This window comes from Propithecus coquereli, unplaced genomic scaffold (genome assembly GCF_000956105.1).
Source record: "Propithecus coquereli isolate 6110/MARCELLA unplaced genomic scaffold, Pcoq_1.0 Scaffold171, whole genome shotgun sequence".
In the NCBI taxonomy this organism is placed as follows: domain Eukaryota; kingdom Metazoa; phylum Chordata; class Mammalia; order Primates; family Indriidae; genus Propithecus; species Propithecus coquereli.
Window position 1 is genome coordinate 4,782,154 of NW_012141747.1, and position 25,091 is coordinate 4,807,244.

Sequence of the window (25,091 nt, forward strand, 5' to 3'; positions counted from 1 at the left end):
TCCACTCCGGCAGTCTCCATGCCCTTCCAGAACATCTTGAGCCTGAACATCCATCAGATTGTCTCACCTAGGAAACCCGGGACAAAATCTAGGAAAATCAACCATTCCTGAAGGCACTCTGAGATTTTCAAACACTGGGATTAACAAAGACATCAAGGTCATGGCTAGGGAAAATAGCCACAGTGTCTGAATCCCCAAATAAAACCATCTGGAATCTAACTACACATAGTGCCCACCATACACCCTGTTCCTGATGCACACAGGACCCTGTGCTAATCATCTCATGCTCCTGGTAGTGCGCTGTCCAGGGGACGGCACCAGATACAAAGAAATAGAAAGAAGGCCCCTGCCTGTGAGGGGCTCAGTCCAGAGGAGGAGGCTCCAGGCGGGTTGGGGCACTCACCCTCCAGAGGAGACGGCATGATCTCACCTCCCGAGATCAACCGTGGCTTCTTCCTAGCTGCCTCCGGCAGCCCAGTTTAGTGAATACCTGCGCATTGATGAACCGGGCAGACGTGGGGGGATTCTGCTGGGTGGGCTCCATCTTCTCAGCCTCACAGACCAGCAGTTCTCCTGGGGCTGACGGCTACATAGGCCATGGATGCCCAGCTCCCTGGGTCACGGTCCAGTCTGCTGGCTCCACCTGGGAGGTCCAGCCTGGGCTGCTTCTGCTCCCACAGGCCTCACCCTTCCTCAGCCTTCGTCATTAGTCTAACATCTCCCAGGTCCTCCACAGCACTGGAAACTGCCCGCCCTCCACGATGCTGAGTGCAAACATTGCCTTGCTGACATTGCCACTCACTGCTAGCACTCCTTCCATCCTCAGTGCACCCCACCATCCCCACCATCCCCACCACCGTGGCTCCCTGGTGCCCCCAGGAGTCAGAAAACACTGTCTGGGTTTGACTGGGCTGCTGGGGAGATGCCCTCCGTGCCTCCTCTCTGCCAAGGGGGTGTGAAACCAGCACCACCTCTCCGGCAGCTATGGGGGCAGGTTAGATAATCCACGTAAAGTGGGTAGCAGAGGGCCTGGCTGACACCAAGGCCTCGACAGATGTGTCGCTCACTGCGATCGTTGTTGCAGAAGGTGAGGATGCCTCAAGACAGGGCTCCTCGCACCCGCGCAGCCAACCTACAGCTGAGGCCTTGGAAGAGCCTCTTCACATCATGAGCTCCACCTGGCTGAGGCACATGGGGGTCACTGGGAAGTTTCTGAGACCCTGGTGCCCAGGCCCTGCCCGCCATACTCTAGGGTGGGGCCCAGGCATCAGTACTGTCTCTGGCTCTCTGGGGAACTCTCTTGTAGCCAGGGCTAAGCCACGGCCTCCAGGGCTCCAGCTGCACCCACACCAAGTCTCCCTCACTCCTCCAGGCCCCTGTTCTGTGCTCACCTCTTACATGTTCAGTAAAAAGAACCCTTGTTCCCCTGAGGAACCACGCACCTGAGCTCCTGTATTACTCCGGTCACGTCCCTACCCCTTCTCCTTCCTCCCTGACATGGCACCGTCCGCCCTGGGCTCTCTAGGACCTGGTCTGTAGCTCTGTCACCCTCTTGTACCTTCTAGCCTGTTTTCTCTGGCTCCTTCCCTTGGGCCTTTAAGCACACCACCGTCACCCCTGGAGCTCCAGCGCTGTGTCCAGCCTCCCATAGCCCCAACCATCACGTTGCTGCCCATCTTTGGGACAGAGGGGTCCATTCCAAGGCAGCGCCATTTTGTCACCACTTGCTCCCCCGGCCCACCCCTCACCACACTGAGACTGTCCCCTGAGCTCACCAGGGGGTCCTTGTCCACAAACCCAGAGACCATAGTGCCCCATGCCTCTGGCTCCTGCCTCCTTGGCCACCTACTTCCCACTTGCCAGCAAATACCCTCTCTGGCCCATCTATTGAATCCCTTCTTCCTACCCAGCCTCGGATACCGTCCTCAGCCCCCTTCTCATCCTGCCCCTCAGTGCCCTCAGCCACGAAGGGCCCCACCCTGTGGCTCCACATCCACATTGCCCATGGGCCGTCTGCCCACGTCACAAGCTCAGCAGGGGGCCGTGCTGTGCTTGCTCCTCTCCTGTCGGCCCACCCACCACTGCTGCTGCCACCAGCTCCAGCGTCCCAGCCCAGCACTTCCCCGACATCAGCGTCAGATGGCCGCTAATGAGCTGGTCCTCAGCCCGAGCCCTCCTTAATGCCTTGCCCCTTCTTTCCAAGCCCACTGTTGCCCCAGGTTGGAGTCAGAGAGTGAAACAATGTGTCATCCATCTACCAGTGGCTTGTGTCCTCTCCTCCCATCCAATAGCACTTTCTTGCTCGATGAATCTGTGAAAAGGCAGCTTTTTCGCATTGCTTCCCTACCAAACACCACTAAAGTAATACAGACTCCTGGCCTGGGCCTGGAGGTCCTCTGCAGCGGTCTCTCCTAACAGGATGGCTTCAGAGCCAGGCAGCACCTTTCCTCACCTAGACACAGACATGAGCACCGACCTCCCAGGGCTGCTGTGGGATTCTGTGAGGAAACGTGTGTGAGCGCTTAGCCTGGCGCCTGGCATTAACAGTGGCCTGTAACGAGGTCCACCAGCAGTACTGTTCTACTACTATTCCTGAACTCTGAGATCTACCAGGCTTCCCAACAGAAAGCAAATGAAGCTGCCGCATCTTCCCAGCTGATGTGGATGTTGTCTTCCCTCTTTGGAGACCCCTATTAGAGGATGCTAGTGTAACTCAAGGTGGGGATGTGTCTCCTTAAGCCACGTGGCACCCTTAGTGACTGCAGCAGCACCTACACAGAGAGGTGGGATGCTCTTGGGTGGCTTTTCCTCCAAGGCAGGGTCTCATTTGCCATTGGGTCCTATAGTGCTTTACACATGGCAGGTGCTCAGAGAATGTTCACTGGGTGGAATTTGGGATGTGTCTCCTTGAGCCACGTGGCACCCTTAGTGACTGCAGCAGCACCTGCACAGAGAGGTGGGATGCTCTTGGGTGGCTTTTCCTCCAAGGCAGGGTCTCATTTGCCATTGGGTCCTATAGTGCTTTACACATAGCAGGTGCTCAGGGAATGTTCACTGGGTGGAATTTGGGAGAGAATTCCACATGTAAAGATAGTGCCGTGCATCCCCTGTGTTCTTCCGGGAGTTCTGCAACTTCCAGAGTCCTTGCTGCAGCATCCTCACTGAGGGACACAGAGCTACATGTCAGCAGTGGGAAGACTACTGTCACCTCTCTACCACCTCCAGGGGAGGCTGTGATGGGGCATTTTGCCACTAAACACCCAACAATGTCTACCCAGCATCTTACTCCTAAGCACCATGGAGGCAGGTGCATGGGCAACGCACCTGGCCAAATATGGCTCCTGCCTCTGTGATCCCTCATGTCCTACCAGCAGGTGCACGATGCACACCACTGCATGCATCCATCAACGTCAATGACTACGACAGTGTGTGGGAAAACCCACGTCACGTAGGTTAGAAGAGAATCAACAGCAGAGATGAGTGAGGGCTGCAGCCCAGGGAAGGTTCTCTGGGTGGGAATTCAAGCCAGGCAGTCTGAAGAGATGAATGGGGGGAGGGGGTGTGTGTACGTGTGTGTGTGCGTGCGTGCGCGCACCCACTGGGGTAGGAAGGAGGAAAGGAACAGTGCAGAGTCGTATACACACAGGCGCTTGGGCAGGCACGCACGGACACAAGGAAGCGGGACAAGCCAGGCGACATAAGGAAGCAGACAGCCTGAGCTCGGCCACTCAGTGAGGAAAAGACCAGCAGGGAAAACCCACCGCCAAGTGAAGAATTACTCACAATCCTCAGGCAAAACTTCCTTAAACTGCTCAAAGTAGGAATTTAACCGCACCAAACTCTCCACGTTGATGACTTCTTGTAAAGAGGTATCGCCAAACCTTGGGAAGTTACAAGGGGACGCCATTAGTCGGCTAATGTCACCTTCTAATATGAACACAGTTGCATGAAAGCTAACAATGCTGATTCTCTCAAACAGTAATTGTGCACATCTAAATTCTAAACCACTTTCCTCCTCCTGAGCATAGTCATCTCTACAGTGTTGGTGAAGTTCAAATACATTCTGTTGGCAGGAACCATGTATGATCTGTCAGAGACATTCCTAAAAGATTATCAGAACATGAGCCACACCAGACCCAGAGACTGAAGGGTCTTGTCCTGTGTGGCACAGGAACCCCTACTCACGGCCATTCAGCTCACAGTCCCTATGTCCTCCTATCTCAGGGGGACTCAGCAGAGGGGATGGCAGTGGGTATGGCTGGGGAGTGAGCGCACAGTGCTGTACTCCAATCTGATGGACTGTCCCTCTAGCACTGACTAGAGGTCCTCCTCACTCTTCCCATCATGTGGGTTCATTCTGTCTACACCCCCCCTCCCACCACATGCTACAAGTGAGCATGTGCCAAATGCCTAAGGGAAAAGGTCATGAAACGCAACCTACAAGGCAGGCACAAGGTGGTCATTAAAAATGCAGGTGCTGAGGTCTAAGTGCTGGGTTCCCAGGGCAGCCCCAGCAGTTCCCTGCTGAGTGACTTTCTGAGTATCAGCCTTTTTAGAGCCCTGCAATTCCTCTCAGAGGGCAGGACCTCCTCCTGTGGGACACAGTTCCTCCACCCTTGGTGCCCATGATGGCATTTCCTCTAGGTGTCTGCTCCCTTGGGGACCATCCCTGACCCCAGGACCATGGCCTCCCCTCCCCATGGCCAGTTAATATTTTTTTAATTTCACTCATGTTTAGCTAATCTTTCTAGATGTCTCTGAAGGTAAGATCATTTGATTTCTTTGATATGCTTATTAATAAGTAAAGCCTTATATTTCCAGAACCACCACTATAGTGGATTTTATTTTTGTAATGGTGTAGACAATTGTGAGTTTGCCCTTCTTTCCTTTCCTCCACCCATCAGGTTCAAAATAAATAAATCTGAGATTGTAAATCCATAAACTTCCATTGTAATGGCCTGTGCTTGTCAGATAACATATTCTGCTGTTCAGAGACAGAGGCACAGCTGAACAGCAGTCTCTGTCTTTTTCAGTCCAGTGTGTCAGGTGTGTCTGAACCTTCCTTGTTTAAGTTGTGTGGGGAGAAATAGAGTGGTGCTGTTACCTTTCTTGACTTTTAAAAATTATTAAAACAAACAAAAAAAAAAACAAAAAAATGAACTGGGGCCCTCCCCTCCATTCATAGCAAGCCCAGCTTGCCAGTATCCTGGGAACAAACGAAGAAACAAAGCCAAGCCTGCACTCTTCCAGTCCCTCCCACCCTCAGTGGCATATCCTCCTTCCTGCTCCTCTGTTCCCTGCATCTGGCCCTGCCTCAACCCTCTCTAGAAACTGCTCTTGCAGAGCCGCTGGGATCAACAGCTGCTGGATACAGGGAATGACATTCTCTCTCCCCTGGAATGCCTCCTTGCTGGGCTTCCTGTGAGGCTGCCACCCTCCCTGACATGGGCTCCTCAGCTCTGCTCAGACCTTTGGGCTCTGCTTCCTGGGCTGGCGCCCTCAGCCCAAGCTCAGCTCACCATCTGACCCTGAACACGACCGCTCTCCTGGTTCATGAGCTCAGTGGCTGACACCACTCACCTCACTCCCTGGATCTAGCGGGCTGGGTGTGTCTGGTCTACTCTCCTCTCTCCCATTCAGCCCCACTGGAAGACCACGGCCTTCCATTTACCACTTCCACAGTTCTCCAGTCTGTCCCTTCTCACAATATGCACCATACTCCCTGCCCTGGCCTGGGTGACTGACTGCCTGTGGCCTGGACTCTTTCCAGCAACCTCCTCATACACTCCTCTCCTCCTATGCCCCCTCACCTCCTCCTGGCACTCGCCAGCAAAATGATCTACTTAAAATGTAAACTGATTGTGTTCTACCCTACTGAATGTTCTTCAATGTCTCCCAGAAATCACAACATATTTCCTAGGTGGGGGTGACCCTACACCTAGGTTTCAGTGGACACTGGCCACTCATTGGGTTCAAAAGGCCCAGCAGGAATATGGCATATCATTCTGGAGGCCAAATTTCCTTAACAGCAAGTACTTTAAGGTATCTTTTGATCCTAAAATACACGTATCATACTAAGTTACACGTGTCATGTAAATGACAACACAGGAGAGACTTTCATTTACTAGTGGAAAGCCATTATAGGCCACACACACCCAATTCAGCCTCTCTCCCCGACACACATGTGTGCACACACAGGTACACATGACTCCGCTCCATGGCAAGTGATCCTGGCGAGTGTTCACCAGGCGTGAGCCTTTAGGGTCAAGGCAGGACTCAGCCTGGCACACAAGGCCTCTCTGCCCTCAGCACTGTGGATCCCTGCCTGGAACCTGGTGGCCCCGGCCCCTGTACTGTTTCTCTCTCCAAAATGAAATGAAAGTCTCTCCTGTGTTGTCATTTACATGACACATGTAACTTAGTATGATCCATGTATTTTAGTATCAAAAGATATCTTAAAGTACTTGATGTTAAGGAAATTAGGCCTCTAGCATGACATGCCATATTCCTGCTACAGGCCTTTTGAACTCAGGCCTTTGCTCACTCTTCTTGGCCTGAGATGCCCAGTCTCTCTTCTACCTTCTTGCTAATCCTTACTCATACTTCAAAACTCATTTCAGCCATCCTCCCCCACTTAGGAAGCCTTCACAGTGCCCTTAGACCCCACTGGGTACCCCTACTTGGGGGCCCATAATCCCTGTGTTTATTTATCTCCATCATCCGCATCGCTCTCTCCCACCAGCCAAGTCTTTGAGGACAGAGATTCCATCTGGGTGATCTTTGTGTTCCCAGCACCAAAAACAATGCTGGGTACACAGCCATGGGGTGAAAGAATGTTGGCCAAAGGAAGGATGGACGACAAAGTCCATACAGCACTTGGAACTCAACGAGTTAGGTAAGCGCACTTTCTACATCATCTCCATGGCTGCCCCAGCCACTGCAGTCCCCGAGGGGCTGGCACGCACCTCTCGGCCAGCGTCTGCTGCTCATTGATGCCCACGTTGAAGAGGACGGGCTGCACCCGCAGCAGCATGCCACTCTGGATCTCCCGGGGCAGGGCGTCGAATAGCGGGCCTGGCAGAGGGACCCGCACGTTAAACCCATCACTGGAGAGAGGTGGAGAGAGGGAAAGCAGGGATGAGGCTGTGACCTTGGGGCCAGGAGGGGCCTGAGCGCGCCTCAGTGCCAGAGTCCAGACCGGCACCCTGGCTCAGTGATGGCCAAACCGTCAGCCAGATCTTTAAGGAGTGATACTAACGTAGGAGGCTATAACCAGCATTTTTAACAAAATTAAATAGAATAAAAATTTGTAAAGGAAGAGTGCATCCCATGAGATAAACATAAATGAAAAACACCACTCTAGCCCAGAGAAATTTAAACCAACATTTCTACCGATTTCCTGTGATGACAGGCAGCATGTCCGCTGAGGCGTTAGAAGCAGCCTGAGTGACTTTGAAGGTCACGTTCCTCAGGTCCATGATTCCAAGGCTCATATCCTCCAGCATCGCCAACTCCTCACCTGGATGCAAGGGAGGGAAGGGGCTGTCAGCAGAGGGCCCTGCCACTCTCTCTGTGGACGTGGCAGGTGCAGACGAAGGCAATGAGCTCAGGCCCGGCTGTGACAGGAGAGAGTGCAGGTGTGGACCGGGTAGGGGTCTCTGAGCCTTTTTCCCTGTGACTCACTTCTCTGAGAGGACTGCTACTGAAATCCCATGGCCACATTAAAAAATGCAGCTGGTGGAGATGCACCATCCTTCCTCACCCTTTTCTGGGCAAGCACAGGGCCGTGAAGGGGGGAAACAGAAATGCGTGGAACTCAGAAGGCAAAGCCAGCTCTTTAAAAATGGAGAGAGAAAGTACAACAGTGTTGCCAAGGCCAGATCCTCCCTTACACAGGGCTTGATGTCTATTTGATGTCCTAGAACTCCAAAGATTAAATACTTTAAAAAATGGTCCATTTTCACCTTCTCAGAAGAAATAAACAAAAAACAAGGGTAAGAAGAAGAGAGCCTTTTTGGAGAGCAATTTGAAAATATCTATTAAGTTTTAGAATATTCCTACCCTTTGACCCAGCAAACTCTCCGTCTAGTCATTCAGTAGCTGCAGAGGAGCACAGTGCCTTACATGCCCAACGCCACTGCAGCACTGGCTTAATAGGAAGAAGTCAGAAACAACCCACATGTCCTACAGGAAGTTACTGGTTAAATAATTGTCATCCATCCTTAACTAGAAAGAGCCTCAAGATACATAACAAACAACAACTATAATGCATCCATAATAATTTTTTTAAAAAAGATACATACCTAACAAACACCAAACCAAACCAGGTATGTATGTGTAACTGTCATTTGGTTCTTTGTTATGTGTTTTGGTGATGTTTGGATTTATTTTATTAATAATCGGCACGCACTATACTTGCATAATCAGAAAAATATCTAGGAAGAAGAGATGGAATTCGCACAGGTAACTGTGGCTCCTGATGCAGCCCCCAGAGGTGCCAGGTGTGAGTAGGGCCCACGGGTCTCACCATAGGTGCTCAGCAGGCTCTCAAACTGGGCCAGTAGCCCGATGGTGTAGAGCTGCCGCAGGAAGCCGTCGTCGTGCAGGCAGTTCCTCAGCTTGATGATGAAGCCACAGATGAGAGCAGTCAGCTGGAGGGACACAGGGTGAAGTGGTTTGGGGGTCAGATACCTGCTCACCAAATAGCAGTGGGCTCATGCCCCTCCCCTGCCCCAAGTTCCTCTGCTTCCACTGCTCAAAGGGGCTGCAGTGGTACCTCCTGTCCAGCGGTAACCCTGGGGAGTGGGGAGTGCCCTGGCTCTGGGACTGTGGAGGGCAGAGGCCACAGGGAGGATGCCTAACACCTTGGGCTTGCTGCTCCTGTTGCTCCCAAAGTTAGATTTGATTTTGGTCCAGCTTTGGACCTCACCTGCCTAGGGTTATTCCTGGGCTGGAACCTTCTAGAAGACCAGAATTAATTCCCCACAGTGAAAGGGTCTATCTACTCACAAATCCATACCATCTCTGGCTGGAAACTGAGTTAATCACAACAAAAAACAGAAGTGGACAAGAACATGGTCACTCAAAGTTTCCTCAGTGGGATATTTTCTGTGGGATGAAACGGGCCTCCCGGGATGGGTTGGGGAACTGCAGAGAACCAGCCTGACCCTAAGTCACTGTTCACTTTATTAATTTGTTTGCTGGCATCTGTTTAACTTGTTACATACATTTCAACTATTCATTTCTCTGAAAGATATCAAAAATCATTAAAACAGAGTTCTGCAAGAAGCCATAGAACTAAGGTACCTACCATTTTATTTAAGAGAAAAAAGACTGCACCGACAGCAAGCATCCATGTTGCCCTCACTGAACTCCTTTGCAGGGAGAAAAAGGTGGCAATGAGGCCTGCGCCATCTGCAATTTTGGTGCAGGGGGCAGAACCAGCAGATTCTGTAGGTGCCAGTTCTTCAGGGAGACAAATGCATACTGATCGAGTAGGTTTCCTCCCTGTGCTGAAATGCAGACCTCTAGTAAATAAACTTAGAAACAACAGCCAGGAGGAAATATGGCCACCTGTGGTTTTTTACAAGTGATCAGGGAGGTAAAGGGGCATCCTGAACCTTCTGAGGTGGAGGTCCCCGTGGCCTCTTGTGGCGCTCCTGGGGCTTACCGTCTGGCAGAAGACCACATCGCGGCGGTGCTGCAGGCTCAGGTAGGTGGCTATGGTGGGCGCGCTGTCCTGCATGAGCAGGAAGACCATTGCCTTCTTGGCCTTGTCACTCATCATGGCCACACAGTCCGTGAGGGTGGTGAGCAGCGGGTACAGGGCCTCACTCCACTCCCCTGTGCACAGTGGAGGGGTCATGACGTTTAGGAAGGAAGACCTAAGAATTAGGTTCTGGCAATTTAGCAAGTCACCCAACCCCTAGGCACCACCGTGTCCTCCCCATTCCCCCTCTCCACTCCCCACCCCTTCCATATCTTCTAGCTCTGCTTGGCCCACACTCTGCCTGGAGCCAGCCCAGTCTCTAACCCTCCAGCCCTGAGTCTTTCCAATAACCTCAAACGTCAGGTCTACTTCAGTCCCACAGACACATGCCTAACCTCCCGAACCTATTGAGGACCCTACACATAAGTACTCGAGACTATGCCTTTTAGGGAAAACAACAAAAAAGCTTCTTCAAGTCACAATGAGGCCAGAAAATATTCTGTCTGCAGAGGCCAATCTCCTTCCACAGCACTGTGGTTCCTCCACCCAGGAAGGAAGGACACCAGGAAAGTTCTGTTACCTCACTTCTCTTGACCCAGGTACGAAGGCAGAGACCCCTGTTCTTCTGGTGCAAAGGAGCAACTCTGCCCTTGTCCAGCCTGTGTACAACTGTGTTAAACCCTCACTTGCCACATCTGAAGGAAAAGGCATTCCATGCAATTCCTGAATTTTCACTCATTTTCTACCCTGCCCCCACCTTCCTTGCCTGGTGTCATTTATTTCTAGCTTACTTTTCTTTCAGGAATACAAGGCAACTCTGACCCAAAACAACTTTTTAAAAATAGAAACTCAAGGGAGAAAAACAGGGTGAAAGATATCTTTGGTTTTGGCTCTTTTTGCCTTTGCAGTTAGAAGACGTTTAAAAGAAAAGACATGCCCTCATCAGTTTTTTATTTTTAACAAGTCACTAAGCCTAGAAATAGGCATTTGATCATCACCCCTTGGTGAACCCACCACTCCAAATATGGTGAGAAGCTGTGGAGTGAAGCCTGGGCAGCGCACACCCCTGAGGGCGAGGGTTTGAGCCACGGAATGCCCCAGAACATGTCACCACACTTAGGGAAGGCCACAGAGCTGCGGGAGCCATGCAGCTACCAGAGGGTAACCTGTCTTAGATAAACAGAATCTAAAAGACTGAGAGAAGGGAGGCTTGGCTCTGCTCTCTCAAACTGTATGGTTAGCACTATGTTAAGAAACAAACCTACAGAAACACCTGAATCATGCAAAAGAACTTCCCTATGCTCAGTATTTGGTTAATGAGGATTTTTAAGTACATGTAGATATTTAAAAGTTGGAAATGATCTAACTGTATATGCAGGCATATAGTATGTGGACAAGGATTTATATCTGTAATGGAAAAAAGCAGGCTTAAATTTAGAAAGTCCATAGCAGAAAGGTCTTAGCAAATAAATCATGGTGACAAAGAACTCTGGACTGAGAAGTGGAAAATGTGAGTCCCACACTCCGGCCACCACTGAGAAGTGTTGGACCATAGGAAAGTCCCCCAACCCCTCAGCCACATGGGTCCTTTTTGGTAAAACATGAGAGCAGCACTAGATAATGTCCAAGTCTCTTCCTCTCAGATTCTCAGAGACCATATTTTTATTTCTTTGAAAAACTCTGTTGAATGCATGTCAATTACATTTAGTGCCTATCAAAAAAGGCCAATGGTGACTAGGTTTTTCTAGCCAAATAGTTTGGGGAAAGGCAGGCAGCCACTAAGACTATTCTTCACTAAGAAGTAAATGCTTTTAGAGCAAATGTTGCCAATTTTACTTTGCTTTTCTACTCATCAAGCACATGCATATATAATTAGTATGCAAATCATCACTTTACTCCGAAAATGTTCAGAATATACAAGTGGTCTTATTTCACTAAGTGAGCTCTCTCCATACAACTTTTTCACTTTGCCTATTTCTCTTCACACTAAATTCATAAAGGAATGACTCCATTTTGCTACATTAGGAAAAAAAAAAAGAAAAACATTGAGGTATAGAAAGAATGGTTAAAAAGCATTCAGAAGTTTGTCCTAGACAAAAGGAGACATGGACCTGGGTGGGGTGAATGTGACGTCTGCTGGGGAAGGGCTCGGACTTGTCTGGATGGTTCAATAAGAGCATCAACCACCATTTATGCAACACTTGTTAGTACCTCACTTTGTAACTGTTTTCTCATTTAATTCCCAGAGAGAGGTTTATTAATACAAGCAAGGAAACAGACTTAGAGAGGTTGCTTTCCCCAGACACACAGAAAGCTCTGGCATCTGTGCACAGGTCTGGCTGACTCTAAGCTCCGTGTTATTTCTATCATGTCAGACTGCTTCTGCCGCAGAGAGAGTAGGGCTTGGTGGGTAATATGTTTTTTCAATGTGAGGAGAAATCAATAGTAAAGAAGTTCAAACAAAATGAATTTCATGAGCAGTAACATGATTTCTACCCAGGACCTAGACAACTATAGGTGTCTGGGACGCTGGAGCTGGTGAAGCGTTTCCCCTCTGCTTCCTTCACTGACAAAGTCTTTCGATGAAAAAAATCAGCTCAACTCAACAATGTCCTGAATGATGTTGCTGATCCACTTTTTGGGACAAGCTCTTTATCTAGTTACTAACTTGTAACATTCACTGCCTGGTAGTCAATCCATGGACCATACTACTTTAGATAACTCCAAAAGGCTCTTTCAAATCCACATTCTGCTTCTGTCTTTTTTTTCTCATTAGTAAGGGGGGGAGAAAGGGAGAGAGTATGTATGTGTGTTTGTAAGTGTGTGTGTTTTAACCCAGATGAAATATAGCTTTTGGAAAAGCAAAAGGAACTCCTGGCAGGGGACCACTTAATATCAACTGTGGAAAAGCCACCAGTGCTTCTGAAAATGGCACAGCTGGTATAAAACAAGGAGGGTTCTACAAACCAGGCACTGTCCGTGTGCTGCCTGAGAACCCATGAGACTTTCAATTATTTCTAGAATCTTCAGGAAGTCCAGAGCTGAGAAGAACCCCTGGGCTTCTGTGGGGCAGATGCACACACCACCAGCCCTTTCCTGGCCCTGGCTGCTGGGCAAGGTCCCAGACTTCACCACCACTGAGGCTCAGAGGACAGTCGGCTTGGTCCAAAGCACTAGCCTGCTGTGGAGGTCAGCTGAGGAGGACTGGAAGCCCAGAGACAGATATGAAGGAGGAGAATCAGGCATGAGCCCAGGAGAGGCAATGAGGAGGAGGAAACTAAGATTAACTGTCTGTGCATCTACCAAGGCCTCAGTGACCTTGAGGGTCGAGGGGGTCGATGCCCAAGACCTGCTCAAGGCTACACTGACTTTTTGAAAAAGAGAAACTGTGAAGGGACTAAAAGCAAACTGGGAGAGTAAGATGCACCCAATCAGATCAGCCTGCCCATGAACTAACTTCGAATAGGGTTCTGGGATTGCTGGCAGGAGTGGCCACGCGAGCTGCTTCATGGTGCTGCGTGAGTGGACAGGCTTCACTAACGACTGACAGGAACAGCTTTGTCAATCCCACAAGCATCAATCTGCTGCACTCTAGATATGAAGCAGGAGTCCTGCTATCTTACATTTATATCCAGTCAGAAATACACAAGCATCAGATCATGTAGCTCATTTTTGAAATATAAGAAAACAAAGAAATCAAACCATATTATTTGGGGAGGGCTCATGCTCACTGTGGGAAAACCACAAGCCATATCCAGGAGACTCAACATGAACTAGATCAGGGGTTGGCACACTTTCTTTGTAGCAGCCATAGATGATACATGGACAGTTGGACACAGCTGGTTTCCAATAAAATGTTTTTTACAAGAGCAGGCTGTAATCCTTTGGACAGGATTTAGCTCAGAGGTATAGCTTGCCAACCCCTGAACTAGAACTGTACACATGGTTTCTACATGCAAATGCAGCCAAAAGATCACATTTCTAGCACTAACTCCAACTGAAGCCCCTAGCGACATCTGGTAAGAATTTGAAAGCTGCACCCAGACTCAGACGAGAGGATGCTGCATGATGATGAATGTCACGGCACTTGGGTGGAGACATATTATCTGACTGTGTCCTCAGGGTAACGCTCACAAGTTCAGGTGAATATGCAGGAAGTATTTCCGAATGCGTAACTCTCTAAATCGGGTCACCCACTTCATGAAGCCCAATGCACCGAGGAACATTAATCATTTGAAAAGGTTTTAGAATGTAAAAGTAAAAAAATACATGTGGCAGCCTGCTTCATGCCACAATTCCCTCAGCCTGACTGGTCCCGCACCAAACCTACGAAAAGTCTTACATTCCTCACAATGAAGGAGGTCCTAAAATATTTTCCCAATTCCAGGAGCATAAGGTAACGTTTGATAACTTAGCACAAATGCTACCTGAATATTAAAAAGCCATCGGCAGAGGCTTGAACAGAAACCACGTACCTGGGCTGGACTCTTCAGGAGGGGGGCTGCAATCTGCACAGAAATGGAGGGCAACACGGATGGTTAAGGAGCAGCACACAGTTCAAACACGAGCAACTCAGCCTTAGAGCAGCTGCGCCCACAGCTCGCCGTAAGGTGGCTGACCACACGGAGAAGAGGTCTGGTTGCCTGGCCGCCTCTTCCCCAAGAAGCCTCGCGAAGGCACTTCAGCTGCTCTGAGGCAGCTGAGCCCTCCGGTGGCAAACAATGCCGATTCCCCAGTGTAAACAGTCATGTTGCTGATACTTCAACATAGAATGCTCTTCAGGACGAGTGAACTGACTTATTACAATGTGATACACGCCACTGCAGAAAGCACCCACATAAACCACACGTGGCAGAGCCCCATGTTGGCTCACAACATCTGGAAGCAAACTTTGTAGTGAGAGAGACTGACCAGCAAACAGCCTTCCCAAGTCGGAGCCCACTGCCCCGCTCACTGGGAAGCCCAGGCTCAGGATTGATGCTGAGATCCAAAGCATTAAGAGCCAGTAATGAAACCAATATACCAAAAAAACTCAGCCAATTTTTCAAATTTAAACCAAATGTAACAGTTTTGTGATTTGGGTCCAGGTCCTCAAAGAATACCAATTTTTATTCCATTTCACCTACACTGAGTCATGCTGGGATATAATCATTTCAATTTCACATTTCTTTTAAAAACTCTAAAATTCCTGGTTACCTGGGTGTGCCGCCTAGAAGAAAACAAGTTTGAAAAGGGATCGTGGGAGTAAAATTTTATTTTGTCTGAGCTTTTCAGTTCAAACAATGTCTTCAGGATATTGAAACAAGGTGGTTTCAGATCTCCAAGAGTACCCAGATCCAGCTTCATGGAGATTTTTATAGCCTGGATAGTTGAGAAGGGGGTGGCAAGGGGTCCTTTCTCTCTAATCACCTTTGGAAGTGACTTCTTGAACTGGCAAAGGAGACAGAAAATAGAAAGGCCTCTGTAGGTTGAAGAGCTCAACCTCTTTGTTAGCACCCATATGTCCTGAAACTGTCTAGCTAACAGGGAGAGAAACCCACAGTGGCGTGGAGTGATACAGGGCAGTGAGTTTTAAACATCTGTCTGGCTCATCAGAATTAGCCCAGGTCTTGAAAACATACAAGTTTTTGCATCCCCATATGCCCTCCTCCAGAACTCTGAGTCTGTGGATGAGGAGGAGGTCTGGAACCTGTTTTATGAGCTTTTGTACAGCTGAGCTGGGGCCACTCCTTTGAGGTATCAGGGATTAAACCCAGCTTTCTAAATTCATCTTTCAATCCAAGGGAGGAGAGAGGGGGTCTCCTCTGGTACTCATGGACCAGTGGTTGTAAATTAAGTTGTGGAGTCCCTTGCAATTTGATGACCACTATGGACTTTCTCTCCATGTACATGCAAATTTTCAGCAATAATCTCAGGGGTACAAGAAACCTGGGGTGCACCTATGGACCCAACGTTAAGAAAAACCTGGTCCGGGATCTGAATGCCTCATTGAGTATGAGGAAAGCAAGGGAGGATGTGTGAGGAAGGCAGCAGAAGCCGCCAAATCCTGGTGGGGCAATGGCAGCGGGTGTGCCTCAGCAGGTAAGGCCTAGGTTGGATGTAGGGCACTTGTGGAGAGGTGAGGAGGAGAGAAAGGCCTGACAGGCCTCTGTGGTTCCAGCTGGCAGGGACTTGTCAGTGGGTCCCACAGGCCAGGCAGGGCTCTGATCAGTTCTGTGGGACCCAGGACAGGGTAGAGAATTGGAATGAAAAGTGGCAATGCCTTTCAAAGCAGTAGAGAATTGTTCTAATATAATAAATATGTCAGTGTGAACATACCCTGCTCATTAACCCAAAACAACTGCTCCAGTAACTTGGAATGGTGTAAAAAGTCATGACAGAGCCAAGTTCTGGCACTGCAAACCAGTGATTTTCCACAATAATTAGCTCACAGACTGGTTCTTCCTGAGGTCTGAACACCTTCCTGGCTACGCTAAAGATTTTAAATTAAGGATTCTCCACAGTTAATTTAGTGGTATATGGTTTCATACACTTTGAGTACTGATCAGCAAGTTAGACTCTCTCAATTATATGCTTCATGTTCCTACTAATACAACAGAGCTGATTTTTACGGTACACACAAGTCAAATCCTAAATATCATAAATAAATGCTCATTTAAATAATTTTCAGAGTGAACTGAAATTTGTTTATACTTAAATATAGATTATGCCTAGGAAAAAAATGACGTAAGTGATGAATACGAAGCATGTCTGATCAAACAAACTAGCTCCTGCATTCAAAAAAAATCCAGTAATTACTCTTTTAATATCTGCAGAAAACAATTAAAATTTATAAACAAGATAATATTAAAAAGAAGTAACGAACTTCCAGAAAATTTTCAAAAGAAATACAATTTACACCAAAACGAGAACACAAATAGAGACAAAATAGCTCATGAACTGATTACAGGTTTGGGGAAGTTAGACTATGATCTCCCACAGATGGAAACGTGGATGACGGACGTGAAGACTACTGAGACAGGAGCTCAAGTGAGACAAGGCCCTGGACACAGACTGCAGGCAGATTAAAGAGGCGAAGGACATTTTATAAATGGCAAAAGGATTTATCAAGAGACTCTGACAAAAGAGCGTGATTCTGCCTCAAATGGAAGCTGCATGATTCAGAATTTAAGAGACCTTGTTGTACGAAGCCTGACCCTGGTACATCTGAGCCTTACTATGGCTTAGGACGCCCACAGGGGAACAAAGAGGAGGCAGAAGCTAGGTCTGCAGCCAGGTCTCAGTTGCCTGGCCCATCACCCTCTCCAGCTCTTACAGGAAAAGGGAGGGAAGCACCTGAGTTACAGGGACCCAGGATCCACTTGTTTAGAAATCATGTGTTCCCACGTTAAGGCTATACATAGGCCAGGGTGTCTGGGTATGCTCTGTGTCTCTGCAGACAGAAGACTGTTTCTGAACTGTGCTGCTTCATGCCAATGTCCTACCTTGAGGCATGGTATGAAAAAGAGGAAAGTAACTCAGTCTACCCGAGGCTCGGGAACAGGGTTCCACACTGACTGAGTTACCAAGTCCCAAGGCAACATGCCTCTACTGGGTAAGAGTGCCCAGCCAATGCCAGCTGCCTTTAGACAAGTCCCCTGGGCCTGCTAACTGCCCTCATCCAACTGTGTCCCTGCACAATTCACCTTTGCCCCCTTCATTCTACCAATTCCCAATACAATAAACAATCACATTAGAAAAGCATCTGCATTCCAGCCTCCTTCAGGTTCTTGGATCAGTTTACAAACCTGAAAAGCCCAGGAGCCCAACCCTTACAGCCGTGGCAGTGTGTCCCGGGAGGGCACTGAGGTTCTGCCTTTGGTGGTGACGCAGATTCATAAACGGGCTCCGGTTGCATGGAAAGCCAACTGGGGCCTCCACCCTCACTGCCTGCTGCTCCATGCACTGAGACGTCCCTGCTCTAACAGCCCTCCCTGCAGTCTGCATGGGGGAGGGGGCACGGAGTCAGAGACACAGACGAACAGAAGTGACGTGGCGTGAGGCGGAGGAGCGAGTAGAAGTGTGGATGCATACGCACGTGTGGTCAGGTGAGGATGGCATGCAGCGGAGGGCATGGTGGAGGGGCATGGTGAGGAAGGGGCATCACAGAAGGGGTCCTCCGGTCTGATCCAGTAGGCGTGGCTGTTCTGGTTACCTTTCTTGCTGGTGCAGCTGCCCGCACAGGGGAAGACGTCCTCACAGCCCTCGCTGTGCAGGCGCTCCTTCTGCAGCAGCTTGTCCACGCGCTGGATGATGCACTCCAGGCTCTTGTCGACGTTCAGCCACACTTTCTCCTTCCAAACCAAAGGGGCCTGTTTGGGCCGGCTCTTTCAATGGGAAAAACAAGCAGAACACAAACCACGATGCCCTCCGCCAATCCCCTACCCTGGGACTCCCTGCTCGGATGGTTCAAAATTCCCCAATAAATTGTGTTCGCTTTTCAAAGACAAATCAATGTCACACAGCCACTGTTTATAAAGTTTGGGAGATGTTTGCTAATAACTGTCATGGAGGCAGACAGCCTTCCAGTGCTGACTGAAGGGCCACAAGGCACCAGTGTCATCCCCTCTTCCTGCCACTGCAGACCCACAACCATCCCAAAGGATAGGACGGAGGTCTCTTTTTGATGGAAGGGAATGGAAACACCTGACCATCTAGGATAGGAGGAAGGGGAGGGGTAAGGGAGGTCTGGGAGGGATTTGCAGACACCCACACAGACTACAGGATGCCAGAGCTGGAGGACCATTTTGCTGCTGATTAATAATTCAGTGCTCCCACAACAGTGCCTCTAAGTGGCAGACCCAACAAATGACAAAAACTAACGTGTCATTCCCTCAAGAGACACATATCCTGCTCCTAGGACCAACTCTGGAAGGAACAATAACACAATGCAATGTCAGGGGCGGTGGCTCCAAAATCCTCACCTAGCTGCCCCAGCACCTGAGCACATCCCCCCAGACATAAATAGCCCTGGAAGGGCTAACGGCAAACAGAGCACTGAGGAAGCAGGAGAGGCTGGCTGGCCCCAAGCAGCCAGGGTCACAGAGGGCGCAGGCAGGGGAGAGGAGAGAAGACCTCCAACAGGGCAAGGGCTCAGGAGGAAAACCCGCCTTCTTTGTAACCAGTCTGAGGCTGGCCCAGCCCTCAGCACAGCCCTGCTCCCCATCTGGACACAAAGGTTTGAAAATAGTCTCCAGCCCTACATCAGGGGCCCAGGAACCATCTGGGAAGGTAACTTAGGCACCTCAGAGGGGAGGGAAGAGACTGGCAAAAGGCTCCATGGTTTTCAGCCCAAGTTCAGCAGCGGCTGGCAGGCCACAGCAGCAGACTCACCCACTCCTCCTCGTGCCAGTCCACCTGCAGGGAAGAGCGGCTGTTTCTCCCGGTCCACCTGGCCATGAGGGTGTCCTGGTCATTTCTAAGCATCACCTGCTCTTCCTCCGTCGATGTGGGGGAGGCCTTAGAGGCAATGTAGTCAGGCCGCGCAGCGTTCAGCCCGTGGATGGAGTTGGCCAGTAGCTTGCAGTCGCAGACGGTGACCAGCTGCCGGGTCTGCAGACGCAAACAAACCAGGGCTGCTGAGCCCAGGCCAGGGGCTGGGAGGCCTGCCTTCCCTCAGAGAAGGAGAACAGGCCAAGGCCCAGCATCATGCCCCCTGCCCTTCTCCACAGCACAAAGCAACTACAGAGCTGCATCCCTTAGGATGTCAGAGTACAAAGGCTGCCATGTGGCCCAGCTGGGCTGATTCTTAGCAGGAATTTCCCACCAAGACTAGAGAACACAAGGAAGATGAAAGGAGGCTGAGAAATCTCTGACATCCTCTGACCCCTGCCTGCCTTTGACCTGCTATCACTAGGAGAAGGGCCTGAGGAGTGGGCCAATTGCCCCAGCCTTGGCAGACCTGCTGGGCTGTCCTCCAACCTCCAGGTAGCAAATCTCCAGGGGTTGGGCATCACTTTGGTTCAATCATTGAAGCCTTGTCTTTTTGCTCCTCAGCACCTAATACCTGAAGTGCTGGGCTCTGGGCAGCTAGACTCCTGGCACAGCACGTCTGGTTTTGGAGAATTTCGTATGTAACTGGGTTTCTGTGCTGCATAATTTTACTGCTGACAACTATGTCTTTCTTTTCCAATGGATCTAATCCCCACTTCTCAATGTTTCTGCTATGTGAACATATATGAAGGATATAACACATTCTGGTCAAGAACAGAAGCTCAACCCAGCAAAGTAGGGAGGTGTAATCAGAATGTGCATGCGCGTGTGCGTGTGTGTGTGTGTGTGTGTGTCTGTGTGCGCGCTGAGAGGGAGACTGAGTAATGTGAAAAAGCATCATCCATCAAAGGGGTCTGATATATCCACTCCCTCGGTATGGACCAATATTTATATATTTTTAAATCAGGATCAAGTTACAGTTAATTAGAAGCTGGTTTACTATGTAAGCCAATAAAATTATATTGTTCTTATGTGTGTACAATAATAGCTCAGTTTCTTTTTTCATATTCAAGTACAATAGAAATGAGGCAAAACAAAAAACAAACAAAAAAACAATTTTCTATTAAGAAAGTTGTGGAACTGTATCAGCCGCAATAAAGTAAGCCCCATGGACTTGCTGGAAGACACATCTGCATGAAGCAGCACCCGAGAGTCATAAGCCCTGGGCCCTGTTCCTGGCCTGCGCAGTTCTGTAGACACAGGCAAATCACCAAACCTCCCTGAGCCTTTGTGGGAAATGGCCCTAAAGATGGACCTTCAAGTTCATCGCAGTGTCACTCTCTTTGTGGACATCTCTAGGCACACCTGGGCTGCCCTGTGATGTCCAGTGACTTCCAGAAACCCAAGGGAACCCCCCAGCCCACATGCAGCAGGGCAGCCCCTCCTACCTTATCTGCCAAGATGGCAAGTGTCCTCTCAAGGCCAGTGGCAGACCTGTCCTTGGCTGCCCTTGAGAGCCGCTCTGCGTAGTAACTAACTTGAGTTTTCAGGGTGTTGATCTGGGCGATGATCTCCTTGGCTCTGACAACGTCCTGTGGTATGTAGATTATGGACTGGCAGCTAGATGATGTACTAAAAAGGATAAGAATAGATTCTAAGGGGTTTTCTTGAATCTGATGAGGATGGCAGCATCATCCCAATCCCAGCTACAACTAACCCTGATAAAGCATTCTGTTACTCAGGGATGTTTTCCTAGACTCAGGGATGTCTAGTTATTGATGGGCAAGAGTAAATCTTAGGAGATTCTTTTTGTCTATATAGTAGAAGCTTGAAATATTAAAATATGACTAAGTCTTTCATCTGTATTTGTATGTATCTGTATTTTCACCATGTATATGTTAATGTGTGTACAGATATTGAACAACTATACCCAGCAATTACCCCAACGCTCATAATCTTTCTCCTCCGAATCTCATCTATTAACTTATAAGCAGTAGTTAAGTGGAGACATGGGGTGTGCTTATACCAGAGGGGTCAGGTTAACACAGTGAAGGGAAAGACTGCAGTGGGTCATGGACTTTGCCCCTGGAAATCAAAATCTGTTTTTTCATTTGGCCAATCAGACCTCAAGCTTTCTGTGAACATACTCACAGTCCTCTTCCCTCACATGCGTGACCCCAGCAAATCCCCAGGACATTGGGCTTCCTTTCCCTCTCTCTTGCTCCAAGACTTCCCCACTTTGAAAAATAACATTCCATCAAAGTAGAAGTGTAAAACATGTTAAGACAACACTTCTATGGGTTTGACACACTGGTTCTTCCTCCTTCCCCTCTCCTCAGCACCAAATAGCATGTGTTATTTAGGGATATGATGTCAAAGCCCAGATGCTGTCCAACACAACTGGAGCCTCTAAAGGACGAACTCTATGTCCCCTGGCTGTGTGGGGCCTTGCCAGCATGTTTGGTCCTCCTAAACGGTGATGATAATTGCATGCCTTTTAGCTTGGATCCCAATTAATCTGATATTATAAATTTATTTTTCAGACCATCTGACTAAACCAAAGAAAGCAGCAAGGAGAAGTACAAGCCACCAATTCAGAGGTCTCCTCCTAAAATTTGAAGTTGTGCGCTCTGGGTAGAATGGATGTCCCTTTGATCATTGAATGAGAGGCCCTGACTGATCCCTCAAAGGGCCACCCTTTGAGTTCTGGGGAAGACGAAGAAGGTGGAGGAGAGAGGGTGCCTCTCACCACACCCTCCATTGCTTCTCCTGGAGATCAGGGTCACTGGGTCAGGGCTGAGAATCTTCCCCACTGGACCCTTTCCAGGGAAACCTAAAAGTGGGTCATCAAGAAACTGCTGCTGCCCCTTCCCTTGACAGACTATAGGGCAAACATGCAAAAACCAAAGCACCCCAGAAAGAAACACCACCACCACAAGTCCATACACCACAATAAAAATGATGGATTTGCCAGAAGCCCATGCAGCAGACCACAACCAAGCCTGCGTGGTACCACGAGAGTCATTCCACAGTGCAATGTGCACACAACTACTTTCCAATCTGCAATCACTCTTCCAAATGAATAGCTGCCATTTAAGACAATTTGGTTTTTAAAATACAATCTCTAAATAGTATTTTTAAGAATATATTCTTCCCAGGCCCCCCAAATTTAGAGTATGTATGTAACATGTGCTATATGTAGATCTACTTCTGTGTATGTAGGTGGTTGTGTACACTTCAACAAATACATACCCTCCCCCGAGGCCAAGAGAAAAACATCACCCTCTACTCACCAGTGTTTTTACAAGTCATGTTCTAATAATAGTACCTGGGACTCATGCATGGGGCATATATGGAACAGGCAAGAAACGGCAAATTTAAAAGAGCTGTTGTCCAGGGATGATCAGAAATATACAAACACATGTGCTCAGCTACCTAGTTCTAAAAACGAGGTAGCCACATGAAGGAGGTGGGGTGGGGGTATGGACATCTTGCTGCTTCACAACACATGTACTCCCAGGAGTCTTAACTCTGGTGAAGGGGGACTCCTGGTCCCACTAACTACCTATGCTCCCACCTCTTCTGGAGAACTTCTGGGGCATCCCCAGGAGGCAGCGACCTAGATATGGCCCTTCAGCCTTGCGTTAGGCCACCACCCCAGAGCCCCTGACTCAGACCTATCCAGACCTGGGGTCATGGGCTAAACTGAAGATGCCATGTGAGCATAAGGGTGAATCCTGTGGTGCTGGCCAGGAATGGCTGCTGGCTGAACAGCTGTCACTCTGGACATCTGAAGTAGATCAGGATTGCCGAGCAGAGTCTGAGCTCTCACGGAGCTGGGTTCCACATAGGGAAGGAGGATTAGGAGGCTGGGCACTCTCTGACTGGGAGTTAGCCCTCACAGGTCCAGGCACAAACATGCCCCCTGTTCATCACTCCTCTCCTCCCTTCCATCCCCCACCTCTCACAGGGGTGTCTTGTATATGGGAAGAGCGGGCAGAGGGTGGGAGTAACCAGGCCCAGGTTGGGCTGTGGAGGGTCCTTAGAGAGAACCTGAGGAAGGTTAGTTCCTCAGGAACTTTCCAGACAAAGTTCAACCAAAACCTTCTGGGTTGAGACTTACCAAGGGGCAGGTCTTGGGGGCAGCTGGGCCTTTGGCTCTCCCTGTCCCACTGCCCATTCCTCCAGCCCCCAGGCCCTACTTCTAAGTATTTGTTATGGGAAAGGGGGGGCCTTCAAACAGGCCCCAGTACAGAAAAGAAGGGGAGGGGTGCCTGAGGGGGCCACTTCCATAGATGTGGCTATGGGTTTCCCCCTCCCAGAGGCAGGAGCAGCAGTGACCCTGCCCAGATACCCTCCTCCCTCCCTTATACCTAAAATACCCAGATAAGGAAGGCCCCCCTCAGGGGATAGTTGGAGAGGCCTCAGCCTGGGTGTTTTGGGGGTGTATCCACAGGATTTCCTGCTGCCAGATGCTCACAGCAGGGCCCAGCTACAGCCCCAGAACCTCACTGGTCACTGGCAGCAGCACTTCTCAAAGGGCTGCAGGTGCCTCTGAATGAAGTGCCAACACAGAACCCCTGTTTTGGGCCTGAGGCAGCAGTAGGGACCCCCAGGCAACAGACATGGTGGTTTCTAACTGCCATCTAATTCTCTGGTGGAAAAAGTCGCCCAGTTGTTTTAGTTCTTGGCTTGCACCCCCCCACCCAGGGATAAAACTGTCTCTGGTTTAAAAAACTGTTTTAAAAATCTGCATAAATTATTAAGTATGAAAATGTAGGCTGGCTTCATTCATTCAAGAGGTAATGGTAAAGTGAAAACTAAAAAGCCTCAAGACTCTTGTAGAAGACAGAAAAGGGTTCCCAACCACAGCGACAGGCTGACTTGAGATCCCAGCACCTGGGGGCTTCCTGGGCCAGGTCTTCCTCTTCCTGGGAGAAACTGGGTCCTTTCTCAGAGTGAGCAAAGCAACAAACCGCTGCCCGGTTTTAAAGATAAAACAGCAGACTGGAGATAGGCTATTCATTATTAAAGAACATTGCAGTTGGAAGGGAGAACTCTGTCTCCGAGGTGTATGACTGGAGCCCTTGGTGGGCCCTCGGGTGACACCTGCACGGTGGGGCTGGGAACAGCACAGGCTTTCTCTGCGTGAGAGCAAGACCCAAACAGACACTCGCTCCACAGACAGAAAACTCACCAACACTCCTCAAAACTGCTAAAGAAAAGAACCAAAATGAAATATTAGCAGTTTGTTAGCAAATACCAAATGCAAAAGAAAAAAATTAAAAAGCTGTTATTTTTTGTCAAAATACTTAAAATTATTTGTGGAGGCCCCAACACGGGGAGGATCAAACTCAAGAGTCCAATGTACTTGTTCATTAGAGCAGTCTCACTGCCTGTGCTCAAGCCCCAGGCAGACATCTCACTAGGGAACAAGTGACCTCTGCATTTAAAGGAAAGTTCAAATGATGAAAACCATACCTGTAAGTTGTTTGATGACATTAGTAAAAAATTAAATAAAAATTTATATACTTGAAAGATACTAAAGAGGTATATGGGGGAATAGGTTCTGAAATAAACATGCAGCGTTATCAGGTATCAATACCCCAACCTTCCTGGGACAAAGCCAGCCAAGTGGCTGCTCTCTTGATTGGCCACACAGAATTAAAGGGCTTTCTCCATCACAGCACTGCGCCATCTCACGCCGCACGCTCACTCTCTCCACACGGCAACATGCAACAGAGCGACAGACACACGCTTTGTGACTGGCTGTGCAGAGCTGCAGTAGGCACAGGAAGCCTTGTCGTCTTCATAGTTCCCTTAGGAACACTGGTGTCAGTGAATCCTAAAGCAGGTCTGGTTAGGGGGTTTGTCTGCACTGGGAAGCACCCTTGGTGGGGAAGAATCAAGG

At 49.2% G+C, this 25,091-nt stretch overlaps 1 protein-coding gene across 1 annotated transcript in view; it reads right to left on the minus strand.

Annotated features, from left to right (window-relative positions):
• Window positions 1–25,091, minus strand: part of INPP4A (inositol polyphosphate-4-phosphatase, type I, 107kDa) — a 144,870-nt gene that overhangs the window by 14,509 nt on the left and 105,270 nt on the right. Inside the window, exons 14-22 of the mRNA XM_012642002.1 lie at window positions 20,629–20,812; window positions 19,082–19,300; window positions 17,904–18,042; window positions 14,185–14,217; window positions 9,671–9,843; window positions 8,528–8,651; window positions 7,393–7,519; window positions 6,966–7,106; window positions 3,784–3,881 (exon numbers count right to left, since the gene is read on the minus strand). Of these exons, the coding sequence (XP_012497456.1) occupies window positions 3,784–3,881; window positions 6,966–7,106; window positions 7,393–7,519; window positions 8,528–8,651; window positions 9,671–9,843; window positions 14,185–14,217; window positions 17,904–18,042; window positions 19,082–19,300; window positions 20,629–20,812 (1,238 nt within the window). The remainder of the gene's footprint in view (window positions 1–3,783; window positions 3,882–6,965; window positions 7,107–7,392; window positions 7,520–8,527; window positions 8,652–9,670; window positions 9,844–14,184; window positions 14,218–17,903; window positions 18,043–19,081; window positions 19,301–20,628; window positions 20,813–25,091) is intronic.